The sequence below is a fragment of the Crinia signifera genome, chromosome 19 (assembly GCF_055691185.1).
Source record: "Crinia signifera chromosome 19, ASM5569118v1, whole genome shotgun sequence".
NCBI lineage: Eukaryota > Metazoa > Chordata > Amphibia > Anura > Myobatrachidae > Crinia > Crinia signifera.
In genome coordinates this window covers 37,574,325-37,597,683 of record NC_139226.1, presented here as the reverse complement: position 1 = coordinate 37,597,683, position 23,359 = coordinate 37,574,325, and the positions used below count along the sequence as shown (strand labels likewise).

The 23,359-nt window shown below is 46.8% G+C and overlaps 1 protein-coding gene across 1 annotated transcript; it reads right to left on the bottom strand.

Annotated features, from left to right (window-relative positions):
* Positions 1-6,576: 6,576 nt before the first annotated feature.
* On the bottom strand, positions 6,577-7,656 carry LOC146041793 (chemerin-like receptor 1). Its single transcript, XM_083161686.1, has one exon. The coding sequence runs from the start codon at positions 7,633-7,635 to the stop codon at positions 6,577-6,579; it is 1,059 nt and encodes a 352-aa protein (XP_083017812.1). The 5' UTR covers positions 7,636-7,656.
* Positions 7,657-23,359: the final 15,703 nt, after the last annotated feature.

Sequence of the window (23,359 nt, the reverse complement as noted above, 5' to 3'; positions counted from 1 at the left end):
AAGTATCACCAGCCATGAGCAGCTGGTCAGAATCCCTAATAAAGTGTAACCAGCTAATGAGATATCCTGTGCAGGTGGGCTGCTGCACATAGAATCCAGTCCAAGTTGCTAAGCAACAGCTTCATAACAAAACCAGCAGCAGCACACCTGACATTACTCCCCCCCCCTTTGAAGGATGGCCTCTGGATAACAGGTGGTGAAGACGAACAAAACTAGACAATATTCCCGACAACAAACAAGACAAGTGATTGCGCTTATTTTTATTTTTTCTTGATTTTAGTGGTCTAAGCAGTTTAAGACCTAAGACCCCACACATTGTCTGAACTGATGGTTCCTTCTACCAAACCATTCTTATTGACTACCAAATCAGAATCCGAGTTGGAGTTGACATCTGAGGGAGATTAAAAGCTTTCTTCTTCATTGTAGATGGAATCCGAGAAAGAGAAAAATGAATTAATTGGCCATAGGCAGGATTCTTACCGGATTCCCTGGGTTTGGAACAAACTGATGGAGCAAAAGAACAATGAACAGATTGAGACTGGGAGTTCTCAGAAACCATGTTTTTGTGTCCCTGGCTTATGTTGGACACCACATCCTTAACTACTGAAACAGGGGCTGTAAAGGGCTCGAGAGGGACTACCCCAGAATCTCCAAATCTCTTAAGAACTGCATTATTGAAGGCTCCCAAGTCTTGAAGAAAAGGATCACAAGAGCGAATGAGTGGTTTTGCCCATTCCAAAGCCTCTCCTTTAAACGCCATGAGCAAGAATATAATTTGCTGCTCTGGATAGGGAATAAGTGAACCTAATGCAAGACACTTATGCATCAGATTAATGTATTGTTCTAGATCTCCTGTCTTCTTCTGATCTCCTGACGACGACTGTCGTCTATCCTCCACCCTGATCACTACTTCCCACGATAGGAGACCTGAAGATGGTCAGTGAAGGGGACAGAGATGAGACAGATGGATGGAGAGGCAGAGATAGGATATCGGGAGATGGTTAGTGAGGCGGACAGAGCTGAGACAGATGGATGGAGAGACAGAGACAGTAGACATGAAGATGGTCAGTTAGGGGCACAGAGATGATCCTGGGAAGGAAGCGACGGCGGGTAGGAGGTGGTGATGAGGCAAGCGACAGCCATGCTGCAGCCACGGCATGGCCATCATTAATGAGGACCTCCCTCGTCAGTACATGCAGAAGGCGGGAAAGGGTCATTAACGATGCTTTTACGATCTTGTTGAGTATGTATGGGGCTTTACACGGTACACAAATGTATAAATATTATATTTCTCTATATTAATGTTTTTCTGTATTTATTGCAGAATTTACAATGAACATGTTGTATTTACAATATTTGGTAGATATACAAGTTACATTACTGCAGTGATTAATCATATACAGCATAATAATAAAAGATACATAGTTTAAAAAAGATTTAAAATTTCAAAGGAATATCACAATATCAGCATTTATTATTTGCTCTTGTGTTCTGTACAGAATGAAATATCCTGTTCTAGGTATATAAATATCATCAGTGACTTTCTTCAAATCGTCTTGAACTAGTGTTCATTCTAGCACCCTGCACCTTTCAAAACCTGTTCAGCTCTTTTTTCCTGACTAGGGTTTTGCTCTCTGTTGTGGTGCTTCTAGAACAGTCTGGCCTGTTTCACAGCACTGATATAAAGACCACACTGTGCTAGAAGCTTTACAGCAGAGAGAGAGAGACCCCAAGAAGAAAAACTGAACTGTACTGGTTTTAAAAGTTGCAGGGTGCTAGAATGAACATTAGTCTTAATACGTCATGCTGATTTCTCATGCTGTTCTACGGGCCCAGATTAAAATATGTGCCCGATTCCGATGCTCACTAGGCTGTGTATATTCGCTTCCTAGCGAGAAGGTAACTGCAGGGCTGTATATCTGTATGGGCTTAATGGGCACTTGCCCAGGGGCCCCAGGTGTTTAAGGGCCCTATGCTGATAGCTGAGGATCCCGTTTTTCCAGGGATACCAGAATTTAGAAAATCGGCCCTGGGGAACTGGAGATATCCAACTTCAAAGCAGCAGTCCACAACCGACCTGTTAATTGCAATTCACAGTCATATTTCTCAGGTTCTCTCTGACTTACAGTTTTTCTGAGAGTGCATTCCAAAAGCTGGGACTCTCCCATTTCTATTGACACTAGCGGCTTGTCTCTATCATGCCCAGAACCAGAGATATTAGCCTTCCAGCAGCCGGTCCCTGCTCTAACTCCAAACATCTGGTGTACAGTTTTATATTTATGTCAATGGATTGCTCTGGCTCAGTCCTGATCTCTGATCCCACCACCTCCTGAAAGTTGGGACTCTAGGTTTTTATACTATTGAAGGCTAAGAAATCTATTTCCATGTAATGGAGATATCTGCAGTCAAACAAGCTGCCCTTCCACCGGAAAATGACGAATATTAAGCCGACTCCATTATCCAACCCTCCCCTGCGTATAAAACACCCCCTACATCTCTGGAAGTCATTTACAAGGGACCCCTCATTCAGCTCACTGCCCCCTTCCACACGTTAGTGTTCACCCTCCCAAAACCTGTGCAGTAAAGGAGTAATTAGCAGAAGTTGCTGCTCCAGGTCCTACATGTTGAATGGAAGATAGAGCACCTCCTGCCACCCGTGGGACATCAAAGCTGCTGCTGATAGCAGCACCCCCCACCCCTAGGTGGGGAGAATGGGTAAGGGCCCCAGTGCATTGCTTTGCCCAGGGGCCCACACTGCTGTTAAGACGGCCCTGGGTAACCACCGCCAAACACATGCCCACTCCCCTGCCCAAATCTCTGCACTATGTTATGAGCGGATGTGTACGTTTTTACATCCGCTCGCGTGCGCCCAGCTACTCACCATCAAATTATTTTCCCCGTTTGTTATGAAAAGTAAGCCAGGACTTACATTTCTTTTGTACCCTTTCCGACAATTTGGGGACAGGCGCAGATGTGCCGCTTGCTGTGTACGCAGGGGTACGTCTGTGTTTGCTGGGGTCCACCATTTTTTTTGGGCACACCCATGGAACTCTGGGCGTGTTATTATAGATATGTCTGGAGTCTCCATGGGGTGGGGGCATTGCCAACTGCCCTGGCCGCCTAGTTGTTCACCCAGCACTGTTCTTATAATTCTAATTGAATTGCATTGTATCTAAGCTTTTATTCTATTTCTTCAAAATATCCATTTGTCGTATGAACTGAAACTAGAATTTTACATCAGTTGAAAACATTGTAGGGCGGAGGTTCCAAAACCATTTCTGAATCACTGGAGTATCAGAATTTTTTTCATGGCACCGAGGCTAAAAGTTTCTTATTTAGAAATTTAGGAAAAAAATATATTCAATTAATATATTGAATTTCTGGTGAAGATTTTGCTTGTGTTTGTCAACGTGTTCTATAACTGACAGCCGCAAGAACTGGTTTGGCCTATTGCACTGACCATAAATAATGTAATATGGTCACGGACAACCAGTAACCTCAAGGGGCCCCAGGGTGCCATGGTACACAGTTTGGGAACCACTTCTCTTGTGGAAGAAGGGATTTGGCTCTCAACACAAATATCAGGCCTTTGTCCTGCTCCTCCTTTCAGCTTTTCACTGGTCACCACTATTAACACTTTGATTGTGGAAGGTTAAGCAGTGAGACGATAATCACCTGGGTGCATGTCTACTTGATGTACTTGCCCTTCTAGCCAATGTATATGCTGATTACGGGAGACAATGTCAAGGCAGTGTGACCTATTGGTCAAGCCAAACCTGGGTGTTAAAATGAAAGCCCCTTTAGCGTTGGATATGCTCAGAAACATACAATATGAGACCAAAGCTCTAATTCCAAACCAGCTCCACAATGTTACCATTACTTTACTGTGATATACCTATTTTAGTAATCAGGATCAAGCTCCTTTTCTGGTACCAGTTCTTATTTGGATGACAGTGACCCCTATGAGGTGGATCTAGATATGGCAATTTATTGGAAATGCTAACCAAGCTGGGAACCGATACAGTCTGTGGCCTTGGTTAAAGGCTATTAATCAAAAGCTCTCTTCAAAAAGGAGTGGTAAATAATATATTACTATAATATGTTACTAACACCTATTGCTATTGTTCTATACTCACTCTCCTCCCCCCATATATCAGGGCCGTTTCTACAGGCGGACAAGCCGTGCAGCAGCCCGGGGCGCCGCACGGCTTGTCCACCTCTTTTAAACAGCCGGGGCGCCCGGCCGGCAGCTGAGCTCACCCCAATGCCGCCCGCCCGCCGCCGCCTCCGAGTTCCTCCTCCTCTCCCTGTCCGCAACGAACAGAGCAGGCACAGCGTGAGTGATTTCCGAAGGGAGGGGAGCGCATAACGCGACGCTCTCCTTCCCCTCGCTCACTGTGTCATTAGGCTGTCAGCCAATCATAGGAGCTCGCGGGCTGGCAGCCAATCAGGAGCCAGCCCGCGAGATATGAATGGCTGACGGCTCAGGGACACAGTGAAAGCAACAGCACCAGCGGGCAGCGGCGGGGAACTGCAGGGGGAGACCCAGAGAGACAGTAAGTTGTGCTGCTGGCACTTTGGGGGCATGTGTGGCACTGTGGGGGCATATATGTGGCACTGTAGGGGCATATGTGTGTGTCACTGTGGGGGCATATGTGTGGCACTGGAGACACATCTGTGGCACAATGGGCATATTTGGCACTGTGGGGGCATATATATGTGGCACTGTGGGGGCATATGTGTGGCACTGTGGGGGCATATGTGTGGCACTGGGGACACATCTGTGGCACTATGGGCATATTTGGCACTGTGGGGGCATATATATGTGGCACTGTATGGGCATATGTGTGGCACTGTGGGGGCATATCTGGCACTGTGGGGGCATATATATGTGGCACTGTATGGGCATATGTGTGGCACTGTGGCGGCATATCTGGCACTGTATGGGCATATGTGTGGCACTGTGGGGGCATATATGTGTGACACTGTGGGGGCATATGTGTGTCACTGCGGGGGCATATGTGTGTCACTGCGGGGGCATATGTGTGTCACTGTGGGGGCATATGTGTGGCACTAGGGGCATATTTGGCACTGGGGGCATATATATGTGGCACTATGGGGGCGTATCTGGCACTGTATGGGCATATGTGTGGCACTGTGGGGGCATATATGCCACTGTGGGGGCATATTAGTAAACGGCATGAGTTGTGCGGCAGCGGCGTGTGGGGCATAATGTGTAATAGGCATTACGGTGTGGGGAGTATTGTGTAATTGCCATCACAGTGTAGGGTGTAACGGGCATCATAATGTGTAATTGTCATCATGGTGTGCGGCGTAATGTGTAATTGTCATCACGGTGTGCGGCGTAATGTGTAATTGTCATCACGGTGTGTGGCGTAATGTGTAATTGTCATCACGGTGTGCGGCGTAATGTGTAATTGTCATCACAGTGTGCGGCGTAATGTGTAATTGTCATCACAGTGTGCGGCGTAATGTGTAAATGTCATCACAGTGTGCGGCGTAATGTGTAATTGTCATCACAGTGTGCGGCGTAATGTGTAATTGTCATCACAGTGTGCGGCGTAATGTGTAATTGTCATCACAGTGTGCGGCGTAATGTGTAATTGTCATCACGGTGTGCAACGTAATGTGTAATTGTCATCACGGTGTGCGACAATGTGTAATTGTCATCACGGTGTGCGGCGTCATGTGTAATTGGAATCACGGATAAATAGTGTATAATGATTCAAGTAGCCTGTCTTTGTTAAGCCTTGATCTGTGAGGCGTACTAGGTCACTGTGTGGGCCTTTATATTTTTATGTCACTGTGTGGCCTTCACACAGTGACATCACAGTACAATGACAATTCCTGCGGTAACCAATATCTGGACCTGCAGGTTGCAAAGGTGAGATGTAAGGTAATTGTTTTCCTGCTAGACCACGCCCTTATATTAAGCCACACCCCCTTTTAAAATAAACCACGCCCCCTATCCATATGTTCCATATGTCTGCCTTTCAATAAGCCCTTTTATTGTTATTTATTTATGATTAATTTATGCAGTTTTATTGATTTGATTCATTTTATGCTCTATTTTAGCACCGTGTTTCTCTCTATTTCTATGTATTTTAGTAATGAAACATTTAAGACACAGAACATTGGGCCTTATTCTAGTTAACTCTTAGAGGCAAATTCCTTCTCAGATGGTGCACTGCAGGGGGGCAGATGTAACAGGTGCAGATAGAATTAGATTTGGGTGAGTTAATTTGTTTCTGTGCAGGGTAAATACTGGCTGCTTTATTTTTACACTGCAATATAGATCTCACTTTGAAGAATAACCCCACCCAAATCTAAGTCTCACTGCACATGTTATATCTGCCCCACCTGCAGTGCACATGGTTTTGTCCATCTGAGAAGGAATTTGCCTCTGAGTGAACTAGAATAAGGCCCTTTGTGCTGGATGAAAGAAAAAATTATAACTGGATGCAGCGATCTTGAAAAAAAATCTTTACATTAAAATGAATGGATTAGAGCTCTAGTTTCATCTCAGACCATCTTAGAGTCAGAGGTGGACTTGGTCTAGGACAGTACATCTGCCTGCGGGGAATCCTCAGTGAAAGCTCTCTCAAATATAGATTGGAACGATGTCCAGAATCTCTCCTTGAAGTCTCGACCAACGAAGACATAGAGAACAGGATTAACACAGCTGTTAATAAATGCCAGGCTAGAGGTAAGTGGTATTCCAACACGTAGCACATTTTTGAGAGCTTGACTATCGCTATAATCTAAAGACCATTCAAGGAAGGAGAAGACATGATAAGGGAACCAGCAGACAAAGAATGAAATGATGACAGCTACGATAATTTTGAATGGCCTGGTAGACCTGGCAATGCGATTTCTTTGGATACGCCACATAATTATCGTGTAACATGAGACAATGATGAAAAAAGGAATAACAAAACCTATGATGAATCTATATATTACGGTGTCCCTATGTCTTGATATTAGCAAGTCCTCATCATCTGCAAAGTTGTTATAGCAAGACAATTTTCCTTTTTTATTACGAGTATCTCTAAATATTAAGTAAGGTAAACTGAAAATAAAAGCCAAGATCCATACAACAAGCACAATAATGGAAGCCAGTCTTGGAGTTCGATGGTTCTGACACCAAACAGGAAAAATGACAGAAATACAGCGATCTATACTGATAACGGTGAGCAAGAAGACACTGGCAAATAGATTGAGTAAGGTCACTGCGCTATTTAACTTGCAAATGACTTTTCCAAATGGCCAACGAAAACCAAGGGCAATGTAAGCAACGCTCAAGGGGAGAAAAAATGTGAAGATGAAATCCGCTATCGCCAGATTGAGGAACCACACGACGTTGACCGTCTTCTTCATTCGAAAGACACTGAACCAGATGACCAGGCCATTTCCTGTTGTACCCAGTAGGAAAGCCACAGAGTAGATTACCATGGAGAAAACATGAACAGTGCCTCCCACATTTTCCATCTGCACTGAGGGATCCTCGTAATCTTTTAATGTAGTTTCATAAGTGTTATCAGAGACAACTTCACCGATGTTCCCCAAACTTTTGGTGATTTTTGGTGTCATGTACGCATTTGTAGTGTTGCCCATTCTTTTGATGGTGAAGGAAGAAGTAATTCTGCAGAGATAATTCAGCAAAAGTCTGAGATTAAATGTTATGTCAGTAAACACTGTAAAATGATCAGTTTCAGGGGCGGATTGGCCATTAAAATGACCGGGAAGTTTCCCGGGAGGCCGATTGCTTTGAGGCCGAATTGTGGCCGGGACCCTCATTACACTTGGCAGACGGCAGCCCCCTAACCGATGTGCCCAGGCGGCCCCGCCTCCTCTGACTGCATAGAGCAGGGGTGGCCAACCTGCGTCTCTCTGCTTAATGAGCCGCAGGTTGTCCACCCCATCTCTATCCAATCAGAAGAGGCGGGCCGCCCGGCTCTATGAAGCCTCCCCCTCATCGCAGAAGCTGTGGACACACTCAGGAGCAGGGCCGGCGGCTTTGCATCCACGATGATGTGTGGTGTAGTGTGCCCGTTATACTGCTCTCATGGCAGGCAGCATAATCTGTGTGGCTCCCCTTTCCTCCTCCCTGCTGCTCCTGTCAGAATAGATGACAGGCAGCAGCGCAGCCCTCCGCGCTCTCTCCCTCCCCACTGGACCTGAAATCCCGGCAAACTACTGCACGCGGGGACACCGCTAAGCTGCCACTGTTCCTATACCCCCACACACCCTGAGAAGACATATGGGTGTCACATCCAGAGACCAGGGAAGAACTTCCAGAATTGCGGTGAGGCACACTATTACTCACAGGACAGGTCAAGCATAAAGATCACTGCTTAGCTGAAGTTTTATGAACAGTGGAATGTACTTTTTGCCCAACTGTTGAGCAGAGTTTGTATCTCTCTCTGGGCGGGATGTTGTAACATCCGCGGCCCCCTTCGCCGGACATCGCATTTTTAATAACGGCATATGCTATAACATATGCCGTTATTCATGCAAGGGACAGCTCTTGCGGTAAGAGCTGTCCCTTGCGATGCGGTGCCGGCACTGGACTTCCGGGTCTGTGACCCGGGAGTCCATCTGCGCATGCGCAGACCCCGGCGCCGGCCGCAGGGCACGCTGGGAGGGATCCGTGACGGATCCCTCAAACAGCGCTGCGGTAAGAAGCCCATAGGCTTCTGCAGGGATTCGCCAGCTTTAGCTGGCGATTCCCTCCGCAGCGCTGACACTGCGGAGGCGCCATATAGCATATAGAGATGCGGTAGAAACCCCGAAAACGGGGTTTTTACCGCATTTCTGCTATATAGCATCCCGCCCTCTCTCTCTCTCTCTCTCTCTCTCTTCCTTTTGTCTCTGATTATTAGAACACACATTTCAAATATTTAGCTCCCTTCTATTAGTTCTATATGTTATGCTGAATTAGTAAATCACATTACTGATTTTTTGTTTTTTACTGTTCTAGCAGGGCACATTTTTACCCTTTAAACATCAGTCAGGATGTGGCGCCCTGCTAAAACAGCCTAGCATGAACACGATGTAGTGTGTACAGGGTAGCGGCAGTAGTGTAGTGTGTTTGGGAAGCGAAGTGCAGAGTAGCAGCGATAGGGGGTTATTCAGACCTGATCGCTGGGTGAATTCACAAGCCGATCGAGTACTGAATGACTACGCATGCGTACGGATCATAGTGCGCATGTGCAAGGTCAAACAAGAAAAACTGATTACTTTTTCGCAATCCCTTCACAACTTGACTGACAGAAAGCCGGTGTTTGTTAGTGGTAACCAGACGTTTTCTGTGAGTTTCAGATGGATTGCGATCAGGGATTCATTCAGACTTGCACCGGGCAGGCCTTTACACTGGCGGGGCGGCGGCTATCTGATCACAGCAGCGATCAGTTCTAAATTAGTTCCATAATGTAGTTTTTGTAGGGTGCTGGACGCGGTCCCGATAGTCGGGATCCCAAAAGGCATTTACCCGACGTCGGGATCCCGACTGTCAAAATGCCGACATATAGGTGCCCGACGGCTACCCGCTATTTTCCCTTGTGGGGGTCCATGACCCCCATAGAGGGAGAAAAGAATAGGTGGCGAGCGTAGCGAGCCATTGTGCCCGCAGTGTGGTGAGTGCAGCAAGCCCGCAAGGGGCTTTGTTGCACTCACCGTGCTGTCTGAGTCCTATACCACACCCGTTTTTGTGTGGGGAGGGCGCCAATTTTATAGTTTGCAGGAGGGCACCAAATACCCTAGCACCGGCCCTGGGTACACTGATCGGCTGCTTAACAGGCTGGCCGCGGTCTGCGGAGCACCTCCCCCGTCTCCATATTTGGAGGACGCCTGGCTCCCAGCGTGCAGTCAACTACTCAGTAAGTTACCCGGGGAAGGTACGGTGGCCTTGTTTGGGGGCAACCAGGGACTGTGTTGGGGGGGGGGGGGGGGATTTTAAACATCTATGTAGCGGCAGGAAAGCTGAATCGGAGGGTGGGATGCATATCTATGTAGCTGCACTATGTTGTGTTGGTGGAGGCAGTGGATGAATGTATATGAGAGAGACAGTGTATGTATGGATATATGTATGCATGCATGCATGTATGAAGGAGGCAGTGTATGGATGGTTATATGTATGTATGCATGCATGGATGGATGAGTGGTGGGTTAAGTACTTAATGTATGACGATGGTAGCGTATAAATGTATGTATGTATGATGGTGGCGGTGTATAAATGTATTTATGTATGAGGGAGGAGGTGTATAAATGTATTTATGTATGAGGGAGGAGGTGTATAAATGCATGTATGAGGGTGCTGTAAATGTATGCATGTATGGTCGTGATGGTGTATAAATGTATGTATGAGGGTGACGCTGTATAAATGTATGCATGTACAGTATGATGGTGGTGGTGGTGTATAAATGTATGAATGTATGAGGGTGGCGTTAATGTATGCATGTATAATGGTGGCAGTGTATAAATGTATGTATGAGGGTGGCGGTGTATAAATGTATGCATGTATAATAGTGGCGGTGTATGAGGGTGGCGGTGTATCAATGTATGCATATATGATGGTGGCGGTGTATGAGGGTGGCGGTGTATAAATGTTTGCATGTATGAGGGTGGCGGGGTATAAATGTTTGCATGTATGAGGGTGGCGGGGTATAAATGTATGCATGTATGAGGGTGGCGGCGTATAAATGTATGCATGTACACATATAAATGTATGAGGGTGGTGGTGTATACATGTACTGTATGTATGATGGTGGCGGTGTATAAATGTATGTATGAGGGTGGCGGTGTATAAATGTATGTATGAGGATGGCGTATAAATGTATGTATGCATGTATGAGGGTGGTGGTGTATGTATGTATGCATGTATGAGGGTGGTGGTGTATGTATGTATGCATGTATGAGGGTGGTGGTGTATGTATGTATGCATGTATGAGGGTGGTGGTGTATAAATGTATGCATGTATGAGGGTGGTGGTGTATAAATGTATGCATGTATGAGGGTGGTGGTGTATAAATGTATGCATGTATGAGGGTGGTGGTGTATAAATGTATGCATGTATGAGGGTGGTGGTGTATAAATGTATGCATGTATGTATGAGGGTGGTGGTGTATAAATGTATGCATGTATGAGGGTGGTGGTGTATAAATGTATGCATGTATGAGGGTGGTGGTGTATGCATGTATGAGGGTGGTGGTGTATGTATGTATGTATGCATGTATGAGGGTGGTGGTGTATGTATGTATGCATGTATGAGGGTGGTGGTGTATGTATGCATGTATGAGGGTGGTGGTGTATGTATGTATGCATGTATGAGGGTGGTGGTGTATGTATGTATGCATGTATGAGGGTGGTGGTGTATGTATGTATGCATGTATGAGGGTGGTGGTGTATGTATGTATGCATGTATGAGGGTGGTGGTGTATGTATGTATGCATGTATGAGGGTGGTGGTGTATGTATGTATGCATGTATGAGGGTGGTGGTGTATGTATGTATGCATGTATGAGGGTGGTGGTGTATGTATGTATGCATGTATGAGGGTGGTGGTGTATGTATGTATGCATGTATGAGGGTGGTGGTGTATGTATGTATGCATGTATGAGGGTGGTGGTGTATGTATGTATGCATGTATGAGGGTGGTGGTGTATGTATGTATGCATGTATGAGGGTGGTGGTGTATGTATGTATGCATGTATGAGGGTGGTGGTGTATGTATGTATGCATGTATGAGGGTGGTGGTGTATGTATGTATGCATGTATGAGGGTGGTGGTGTATGTATGTATGCATGTATGAGGGTGGTGGTGTATGTATGTATGAGGGTGGTGGTGTATGTATGTATGCATGTATGAGGGTGGTGGTGTATGTATGTATGCATGTATGAGGGTGGTGGTGTATGTATGTATGCATGTATGAGGGTGGTGGTGTATGTATGTATGTATGCATGTATGAGGGTGGTGGTGTATGTATGTATGCATGTATGAGGGTGGTGGTGTATGTATGTATGCATGTATGAGGGTGGTGGTGTATGTATGTATGCATGTATGAGGGTGGTGGTGTATGTATGTATGCATGTATGAGGGTGGTGGTGTATGTATGTATGCATGTATGAGGGTGGTGGTGTATAAATGTATGCATGTATGAGGGTGGTGGTGTATAAATGTATGCATGTATGAGGGTGGTGAGTATAAATGTACAGTATGTATGAGGGTGGTGGCGTATAAATGTATGGATCCGCATGATGTTGGCTCTTAGGCGTCCCTAAGCATATTTCTCTGTGTCTGACTTGTTCTGCCATGTGTGCTGTATAATTCCACTGGCGTCGCCATGTGTGCCGTATCAGTCCAGGGGAGCTGGCTTTTTTTTTTTTTTTATTAAAAGAAAAAATATGTATATATTTTTTTTGCTACTGCAAGGGTGCTGTTAAGTGTGCCAAATCAGTCAAGGGGTGCTGCCATGTATGCTGTATAGTTCCAGACACTATTGATGCTTTAGTCTTGCCTATCACCGATGTCTCTAATGCCGCCTACTGTTATGCTGGCTCCAGCTATTATTTATTTGTTACCGCCTACATGAGGCCACTTCCAGGAAATTTCCAGGGCCACTTTTAGTCCCCAATCCGCCCCTGATCAGTTTTCTAAATAAAAGTTACACAACAGTTCTACTTTCAGCATAGATTCATCATAACGATCTCTAGACATTTCAGAAGGTAGTCGTTTAGAAATGTATATGTAACAATGATTGAAGTCTTCTCTATCACGACTATTGTTTAGCCTAAGATTCCCTATACATTGTGGTCCCGATTCAGACTTTTTTGCTAGGCAGCATATACTCACAATAAAAATTTTATATTTATATCCTGTATATAATCGCAGCCTAGCTAACAAATCAGCGCTGAGTGCCAGCCCCCCACGCCACCTGCATCATCTCTGTAACATGCAATTGGGAAGGGCACGATAACACCTCCCCTCGCATGTGGACAAAGACAATGATCACCGACTATCGAAGGATTTTTCTACCCTCCGGAAATAAAAGTCAGTAAAAAGTGACTTTTATTTCAGCCGGAGGTGGCCGAAAAGGAGGAGGGTGCTGTGACATCAGCTGCCCACCCCACCTGCGTTCCAACGTTTTTATGGGGACACCCATAAAATTCAGAGTGTTCCCCTGCTCCTGCCCCGTGTCCATCCCCGCCCACCCGTCCTGGGGCAAACAGCCCTGCGAGTGTTAAACTCAGTGATGCCATCCACTCCTGGTGTTTGCACATGCGCACAAATGCCCAAGGGCATGCGCAAACCCCCCACAATAGGACAAGGCAGTAGCGCACGCAGGGGGGTTTCTGAGTACCCAGAAACCCCTCCAGGAGTCTAAGGGCCCTCAGCTGAAAGCTGAGGGTCCCCTCTTTTCATGGGTACAAGAATTGTAAAAATCGGCCCTTGGGAACCGGAGATATCTGACTTCAAATCAGTGGTCCCCATCCAAGCCTATTAATTGCTCTTTCCAGTCAGATATTTCAGGTTTTGTCTGGCTTAGAGTTTTCTGAGGGTATATTCCAAAAGCTGTGACTCTCCCCCTTTGATGGACACTAGTGGCTTGTCTCTACTGTGACCACAACCAGAGATATCAGCCTTCCAGCAACTGGTTACTGCTCCAGCTCCACACACCTGGTATGTAGTTCTATATTCTCATTGGCAGATTGCTCTGCCTCCTGAACTCTGATTCCCCAGTACCATTTGGTAGGTGAAATTCTCTGGTTTTTAATTCCATTAAAATCTAAGAAATCTATTTCCGGGAACTGGAGATATCTGCTGTCAAGCAAGCTGTCCTCCCACCAGAAAATTATGAATAATGACCCCACTCCACTATATACGCCTCCTCTGCATATTAAACATCCTCTGCCACCCTGGAAGTTATGCATCAGGGCCCCTTCATTCAGCTCAATGCCCCCTTCTCCCACTCCATCTCCCACTATCTGTGCAGTAAAGGGGTAATTAATGGAAATTACTGATCCAGGCCCTACATGCAGAGCGGTTGATAGAATAACCCCTACCACCCGCAGGACATCAAAGCTTCCCCCACCCCTACCGCTGAAGGATCGGTAGGGGCCCCAATACATTGCTATGCCCAGAGGTCTACACTGATGTTGACGCCCCTGTATGTATGTATGTATGTATGTATGTATGTATGTATATATATATATATATATATATATATATATATATATTTTTTTTTTTATTATTATTATTATTTATAAACATTTGGTCTATCTATAATACTTCAACTGACGTGGCATATACTGGGTCACCTAAGTGTCCATTTCCGTGCTTTGCTGCACCCCTCTGGAAACCCCCTTCTGAAAATCCTGCGTTTGCCACTGCAAGGGGCCGAATTCAGACCCGACCGAATGGGTTTGAATCGGTCCCATTGTTGGCATCCTACTGTGACATTAATAGGGAGATGTGGGCCACACTCGGGTGTAGATATCATTTTGCTTCCCGAACTTTGAGGGAAGAGCTTGTGACTCAGCAAAAGAATATTGCTAAATTCTCTTCAAAATATTTTTACCAGAGTCAACCCCATCGTCCCCACTGATGTGTGTGTGGCCAGACAGTCGCTTACCGGGTCCATATCAAGAAGTAAAGTAGTAGCCATGTCCTGGAAAGAGAAATCTGTTACATTTTCAAATATATTTATTTTGAGTGTTGCGTATTTAGTGGATATCTAACCACAATCACATTTCAAATGTAAATGAAGGAAGTAACACATTTCTATCTAATGCGCATCTGCTGGAAGCTACCTGTGGATGGCACAACCAATGAGGTGTCCGCTCCCCACTATATATAAAACTCTAAATTAAGTAAATAGGTCTTCAACCGTAAAGACCACACGTCCCTTTAAAATGTCACATTAAAAATGTGCATTGAGAAAATAAATTCCCTTATTAACTATGGATTTATGATCATCAACATGGTTTTCCCACTATAATTTATTATTCCATGTGTGGACGTACCACCACAGTAGTAGTGTTCCTATGGAGAAATCACTGGTAGTACAATATGTAAAGCATAAGATCACAGTACAACTTCCTCCTACTTTAGAAGCAACTCTGAATAAATTTAGAGATTTCCACTTTCCACCAAAAATACTGCTCTGTTAATTCTGAATTGGGCCCTAAAATTATGAAAAAAAATTAAGGGGAGAATGGAATAGAATACAACATTTTTCCATATTTAAAACTTTTAGAAGCTTTAATTATTTTTCTAAACTGTACTAAAAAACCTGACTGCTATGCTCTAGTGCAGGACTGGCCAAACCGGTCCTTAAGATCTACCAACGGTCCACGTTTTTTCAAATCACCTAGCTGTAGTCATTACTAACTGTCACATTTTCAAACATTCTGCATTCATTCCAACTATAGATCAACAGGCTGCCTGAGACACAGGAACTGTTGGTAGATCTTGAGGACAGGCATGGACATGGATGGTGAGAGTGAAAATATACTAAAACATGATTCATCAAAAAAGATCATATTGTCAAAAATGTTTAATGCTGTAGAGGCGTAACTCTTGGAGGCAATGGAGTCATCTGCCGCCGGGCTCCTGCTCCCAAGGGGGCACCTCTACTCCCCTGCAAGTTTGAATCAGTCAATTGAAAGCCATTGATATAGCTTCCTGGGCTGACTCCCACTCCTACCAGGACCATAGACATCACACATCTTTATTTTAAACATAACATCCATACACACACATGCATACATATATTTATATAAGGTTGGCCAGGGCCGGATTATAATGGGGGCACAAGGGGTCAGTGCCCCTGGGCCCCCCTTTTAGCTAGGAAACCCTTGTGGTTGGCATGTATTTTTAATAACAATTATTATTATTTTTTTAGCTAAAGCTTTTGTGAATGGGAGTGGGATAGTGCTGCAGCTTCACCTATCTGCCAATGTGACAATTATTAATGGTGCTGAGCATTGGGAGCCAAGTGTGCAGTGCATTACTGGGAGTTGACTAAGTCCCATGACACTTTGCACCAGAGGGCAGAGACTGAGACGTTTGTGCTGAGCTCTGATTGGTGGAGCTCATTACTTGCTTCTCAGGCCCATGGATAACAGCAGCAGCCTAGTCATGGGAGGGTTTTTAATCAGAGGCAGCACTGGGACTGTGAGGTCTCCTACAGAGTAAGGTGCAGAGGGACAAACACAGGCTTTTCATGTGGTATGAATGTATGTATGTATGTATGTATGTATGTATGTATGTATGTATGTGTGTGTGTGTGTGTGTGTGTATGTATATATATATATATATATATATATATATATATATATATCCCCTGAAGTTACCCATTGACCAAGTTTATACTGCCTTTACTCTGTGTTTTGACAGTGTAATATTCCCCCATGCAGTTTGCGGCCAGTAATGACAAATGCAAGGGGGCCCCCCTGTCTAAAGTGCTCCGGGACCCCTGAAGGCTTAATCTGGCACTGAGGTTGGGTGTGTGTGTGTGTGTAGGAGGGTAGGGGGGGGGGGGGCAATATTTATCTTGCTTCCGGGCAATTGGGATGAACTTACGCCACTGGCTGTTCATATAAAGTGGGTGTACTCATATTCTGTGATTGTCAATAAGGACAATATCCAACAGTTTGAAGAACTTGGAAATGTAGTTCTCTGATCCTTGTAGCTATATATTTGAAAAAGCAGAAAGAAATCATTTTTAATGGAATACTTTTTTGAACAAGGTAGTTCTATCTATCTATCTATCTATTTATCTATCTATCTATCTATCTGTAATGATGTGCCCTGGTGCTGGGACACCAGCAGCAGCAGGGATGGGGAGAGATAGGGCTGTGTCCCCTACGGGACACAGCTTCCCCTGGGGCAGGGATCAGCTGTCTGACCCCTGTGCCAACAGTGTGGGCAGTGGCAGAGAGGGACAGCGTTGGGATCAAGGCACCGATCCCAGCGCTGCCAATGCGGCAGAGATCGGCTGGTGGCTATTTGAAGTTGGCGCCATTGTGGCCGCCAATAGAAAACGCCGCCCCCTGCGTTTGAATCCTGGCGCCCTTCGGGAGCCAATCACGGTTCCCGAATCGGCAGCCAATAGAAACCGGCCGCGGCGAGCCAATCAGCGCTGGGAGGTGAAGGAGGAGGAGGGACCCATGCCTGCGGAGCGCAGGAGCGCCACCGCTGAAGAGGAAAGACGCCGCTGGAAGAAGAGGACGACGGCGGCGAGGAGACAAGTTCCGGCGGAGGAGGCCAGAAGACGCCGGGATCAAGAAAGAAGATCTCCGGCGCCTTCTGCAGGAAGAGGAGAAGCGGCGCCGCCGCTGGCCAGGACAGGCCAGCGGCAGAAGAAAGAAGATGGCGGCCGCCCACGGAGAAGCCAGCGGGGGGTGGGAAGCATCAGAGCTGAGGGCTACCTACCCCTACCCTAGACCACCGGGTGTCGGGCATTAGGCCTGCGGGTACTTTCAGTCGGGCCATCTTGGCCCGGGGGCATATAATTGTTGGGCCCTCCTGGCCCTTTGTTCATTTGGTTGGGTCCTCCTGGTCCAAGAACCGCCCGGTGGCCCCACTAGGTTGGGCATTAGGCCTGTGGCCCCAATTAGCCGGGCATTAGGTCCGTGGCACCACAGCCGGGCGCTAGGCCCGAGGTCCCTATAGCTGGGCACTAGGCCCAGGGGCTAAACCTTCCAGTCAGGCCTCTAGGCCTGTGCCTCCATTCAGGCATTAGGCCTGTGGATACTGACAGGCACTAGGCCTGAGCCACAGTTAGGAGTGATTGTAGTGTAAGGCACTGGTGTAATTGAATAGGCAGGTACTAGGCCTGCAAGTGATTAGTAAAAGGGCTCTAGGCCCCATATTGTGGTTTCCTGTGGGTGGTTTGGGTTAACAGGTGGACATGCTCCGCGGCAGTCCCCTCCTGGTTCCCCAAGTAGCTAACTGGTACCGTTTAGATTGTGCATACGCTGGCCAGCTCTAGTCAGGAAGGGAGTACATCTGAATACAGGCAGAGGTTGAAGGAACAGTTGGTTGGTAAGGTCTTGTACTGTATTGTATGTTGTCTTCCGTGCAGAGCAAAGTTGTTTAGGTTGTCGTAGTTGTGTTGCACCACACACACTTAGTCAGTTCTAGGGCTTTGTGTTGTAGTTATGTAGTTGTGCCACATTTAGGTTTCGTTAGGCTCTGCACGGGTCTGGTGTTTGTCTCTTTACAGGGACCTGTTAGGAGAACTGAGGATGCAGCACAAGAGTGAGGACGGTGAGTGTCTGTCCATCTGTGTGTGTGTTCCTGCCTATCTCCCTTACTTCCTCCATCCAGGGCGTATGCGTATCTTGCACCCCCGTGCAAGGTCAAGGCCTCACCTAGGTGCGCAAGTGCCACTTACCCAAGATAAGGAAAAGGAACAGCCCAGCACTCACAGGGTAGATGAAGAAAAAAGTTTGTATTGTGGTTTACAGCATATTAGGAAACCGTTACATCATGAGGTTATCTAAGGTTGGCTAAGTGCAATTATTATTACCTTCTGGTCCCTGCACCACTGTCATTAATATCCTATGAGTGATTGCTGTTTTGTAATCTTACTATTTATAGATATATATCTATATATCTATATATATATATATACACAGACAGAAATGAACCCAAGTGCGCCTCCAGAAACCAAGCAGCTGCTCTCCTTTAAATACTGCAAAGTTCATGAGACACTTCCCCATTTTTGGATTATTGGACACTGAATGTCTAAGAATCTGTCTTAAAGGATCCATTTGCATTATTTTTCTTAGCATACTGCCTGTACGTTAACCTCTGATAAAGTCTGTATAGACAAAACGCACAGGGTTTTGGATATATCTTGAGTCATCTACTACTGTAATGAACAGAACAAACAGATGTGGATCATAAAGTTTAAAAGAACCATTTTAATAAAAGCAATTTTTATTTACCAGATGTCTGTACAATATATATTTGTCAAAGATAACCTTTGGTGAAACTAGTTAAGGTGGTGTATTCCTCTAGCGCGCTCTATCTACACTATATATATATATATATATATATATATATATATATATATATATATATATATATATATATATATATATATATATATATAGTAGTAGACAGTGAGATCGTCAGTGAGGGGGACAGAGATGAGAGACAGGCTGGATGGAGAGGCAGAGATAGGACACAGAGACAGGGAGATGGTCAGTGAGGGGGACAGAGATAAGAGGCAGATGGATGGAGAGGCAGAGATAGGAGACAGGGAGATGGTCAGTGAGGGTGACAAAGATTAGAGACAGTGACCAGGACAGGTGGCAGGCTCAGGGATGTTTGGGGCGGCTTGGGAGGACACAGGTTCCCGAACTCCCGAACTCTCCTGTAAACCTTCCAACCCTATCGTCCATGTCCCTGTCATTTCAGGTGTTGACCTAAGCCCTGTCAACCTTCAGTGATCAACCTAATGCCTGTTGACCTTAATGCTGTTGGCCCTATGACCAATACCCTATATTAATGAGTGAAAAAGTTTAGACTGCTCATTATACAGTATATTTATTGCATTTGTACCCAACCTACATTTCCTTCTCTGGCCACTGGGTGGAGGTGTTGCTAAAAAATAAACATTGCCTCACCAAATATGAAAGCCAATCAGGAGACAACTGGAGAGAGACAGGAAAGAGGATGTGGAAGGGAAAAATGTTTTTGTGGGTTGTGTGTCAATATGCAATTTAAGAACTTGCGAAAATGTTTCTTGGATGTTTCCTCATCATGACTATTTTGACTGTTCTATTACTTTAGCCGTGCAGTTCTGTATCAGAGTCACAGTCACAGTCACAGTGGGGGATGTTTATAGAGTATTTACACTATGGAGGTTATTCTGGTTTGTTCGGGGGAGCGATGTTTGGTGTCTCCGCATTCGCATGTGCAGACGCTTGGTCATTGGCGGCCCAAATTCATGGGACGATGCCCGATCGTACCAGTGACGATCGAGGGGGTAGAGATCCCGGCCATGCTGGACACCAGCTCCCAGATCACCACGATCCAGCTTCCGACTCTTCGACAACACTAGGATGAAGATCGGGTGGTCCTACCACCTCCGTCGTGGCTGCAGCTAATAGCCAGCAATGGCCTTGCCATACCCTGCGTGGGCTACTAGAAAGCCGACATCAGAATTGGAGACACGCTGCTGCCCAAACAGGGATGTCTGGTCACGGCCGTGGAAGGAGACCAGTTCGCCCCGATTATCCTAGGGATGAACGTACTACACAGGTGCCCCGACGAACTGGTAACTACGTTGAAGGCCAAACTAACTAGGGGCGCGACGGCCAGGGACTAAGCCCTACAGAAAACTATCAAAGTACTACAAGGGCATCAACGGTTTGTACCCAAGACGGGCGAAGTCGGCAAGGTCCGGTTAACTGATGGGAAGCTGGTGAAACTCCAACCGAACTCCGAGACTATCCTATGGGGCAAGGCCTGATGCAGGCCCAACGGGTGTGACTATGATGCACTGGTCGAGGCAGGGCTGATTCCGGCACGGTACGACCGTCAGAGGTGGCCGTGTCCCCATTAGGGTACATTACTTTAGCCGTGCAGTTCTGTATCAGAGTCACAGTCACAGTGGGGGATGTTTATAGAGTATTTACACTATGGGGGTTATTCTGGTTTGTTCGGGGGAGCAATGTTTGGTGTCTCCGCATTCGCATGTGCAGACGCTTGGTGTGAGCGGCCGCAGCGTACTGCCTGTTCGCTTTCCCATTTGCACCTAGCAGTGCAGGCGGGTGGCGTGGGGCGGTGATTATAGGCTGCGCCCATGGGAATGCCCAGCGTTTCAAGGTCATTCCTATGAAAATGCTGGGCATTCCCGGGCGCGGGAGGCGGGCAGCTCACGTCAGCGAATGTCAGCTGCCTGTCTGCTTCCCATACAGGGCTGTCTTAGATCTGCGAGGGCTTGCAAAATCATTTGATGGTTGGCGACCAGCAAATGATTTTGTCCCAGCACTCAAGGCTGCAAATGGATGTTTATGCAAAACAACCATTTGCATGCCTGCGGGGGAACGCGGCGTGCGAGGGGGACGGATGGGCATTATGTATAAGTTGTAATATTACTACTGTCTGCAACAGGTGTGGGCGTTATGTACAGTATACAGATGGGGCAGGTCCATTCTTGGCAGGGGATGGCGCTGGCGACGCCAGCCGCCATCCCCTACCAGCGCCATATCATTTGCGAGAAGGGGACGCGCACGAGAGGCGCGCGCGTCCCCTTCCGATGGCGCTTCCGTCGCTTCCCCCGGGTCACTGCCGGCTTGTCGGCGGTCACCCGGGGTCCCCACCGCCTGCCCGCACCCCCCCTAACCCTGTCCATCTCCCTGAGGCGGAGACGGACAGGGTTTCTGTCGCCCCGTCGACGGAGACTGAGACGCTCGTGCGCGTGAGACGCACGCGCGTCTCAGTCTGATGGATGGCGAGGCTGCTGGCGGATCGCCAGCGGGGACGTTCTGGCGATCCGCCAGCCAGGATGTAGCCTGCCCCATCTGTAAGTTGCGATGCTACTGTTGGTAACTGGGAATTATATATATATATGTAGTGCTACTACTGCTATTAACTGTGCGCATGATGTAGGCATATGCAGGAGTACTCGGGAATTGGGTGGAGCATGATATGTGTCGTAATATCATATGGGCATTATGGTGTGTGGCATATTGTGTAAGGGGCATTATGGTGTGTGGTATAATGTGTAATGGGCATTACGGTGTGCTGCATATTGTGTAAGGGGCATCATGATGTATGGCATAATACATAATGGGCCTTACTGTGAGTGGTATAATGTGTTATGGACATTACTGTGTTATTAGTACTTTTATATGGCCACGATCCTTCCTCGTGAAGCCACTCTCCTACATTTTGACGTGCGCCTTTGGCGCGCACTCTCCCTATATTGACTGTGGTGGCGGGACAGTCACCTGGTACAGGGAACCAAAATGGCTAGTTATGCCACTGGTTCTGTTGTGCTACTGTGTGGTGTCATTTGGAATGGGAGTACTATCGTGTGGCCATGCCCATTCCTTGTGAGACCACATGTCTTTGTTTCAGTGTGCGCTGTCCCTTTGTAAAGTTTGGTAAGGGTGCAAGTTTATAGTTTGCAGGGGGACACCAAACACCGTAGCACCGGCCCTGGACATGCTGCAGACTGTCACAGTGTGCCGCCTGCCGCTGCCCGCACTGCCTAGTAAGCACGAGTGAGTCGCCCGTAGCACAGTAACCCATGACAGTCAATGTCACAGACAGTCAATGTCAGTTAAAAAAAGCCCTTACTTGAGTGGCGGATGGGCGGTCGAATGGGAGGAAGGGAGGGTGGGTGGGGGCGCATCCTAGGACAGAGTGTCAGAGACAGGGGAAGCAGCAGTGTCTGCTGGTCTCTGCCTCAGCATCACCCTTGTCCTATGCGTGTGACGTCATCACGTCACATACTGGAGAGGCTAGAGGAGCCGGGAAGGTGGGAAGCCAGCAGGGAGGGAGCTCAGGGAGCAGCAGAGACAAACAGTGTCCCAGTGCCAGATTCCCACCCGGCCAGTCCTCATACATTCAGGAGGAAATTTACTAAGAATACGAATGCAAAAAGTTGCATTCATATTCTTAATACGAATGGCTATGACTGCAAAAGTCGAATGCCAAGTCGTGTTCCGGAGGGGGATTTATAAAGCAGTCAAATACGACTGCTTTGTAACCCTCCGATGTCGTATTAATTCGTATTAGCTGGCCGAATATACGGCCGCTAATACGAATTAGTGTAGGCAGTCTGCACGGATCAATCAGATCCATGCAGGCTGCAAGGTGTAAAAAAAAAAAAATGGTAATATAATTAAAAAAGTTAAAAAAACAGCGTGGGGTCCCCCCCACAGCTGTAACCAGCACCAGGCTGGAAGAGCCGGGCCGGTAATAAAAAATCAGGGAACCCGACAAATAGGGGTTCCCTGGTTTTTTAAAACCAGCCCCAGGCTCCAGGTCCGGGGCTGGCTCCCAAAATATGGGGGACAAAATGAGTAAGGGTCTCCCGTATTTTAAGAATTAGCCCCAGGCCAAACCAGCCAGCAGGGTAATGCCACAGCCGGGGGGGAGACTTTTTATACCCCCCCCCCCCCCCGGCCAAAGCATTAACCCCCTGACCGGTCAGCCTGGCCAGGGGCCCTGGGGAGTGGGGACCCCCCAATAAAGGAGTCCCCCCCCCTTCAGGACTTACCTGACTAGGCTGAAGCCTGGTGCTGTCCTCGATGCCCCTGGGCGGTGGGCATCGGGCTGATTCAGTGTAAAAAAATAGTAAAAACTATTGTTTT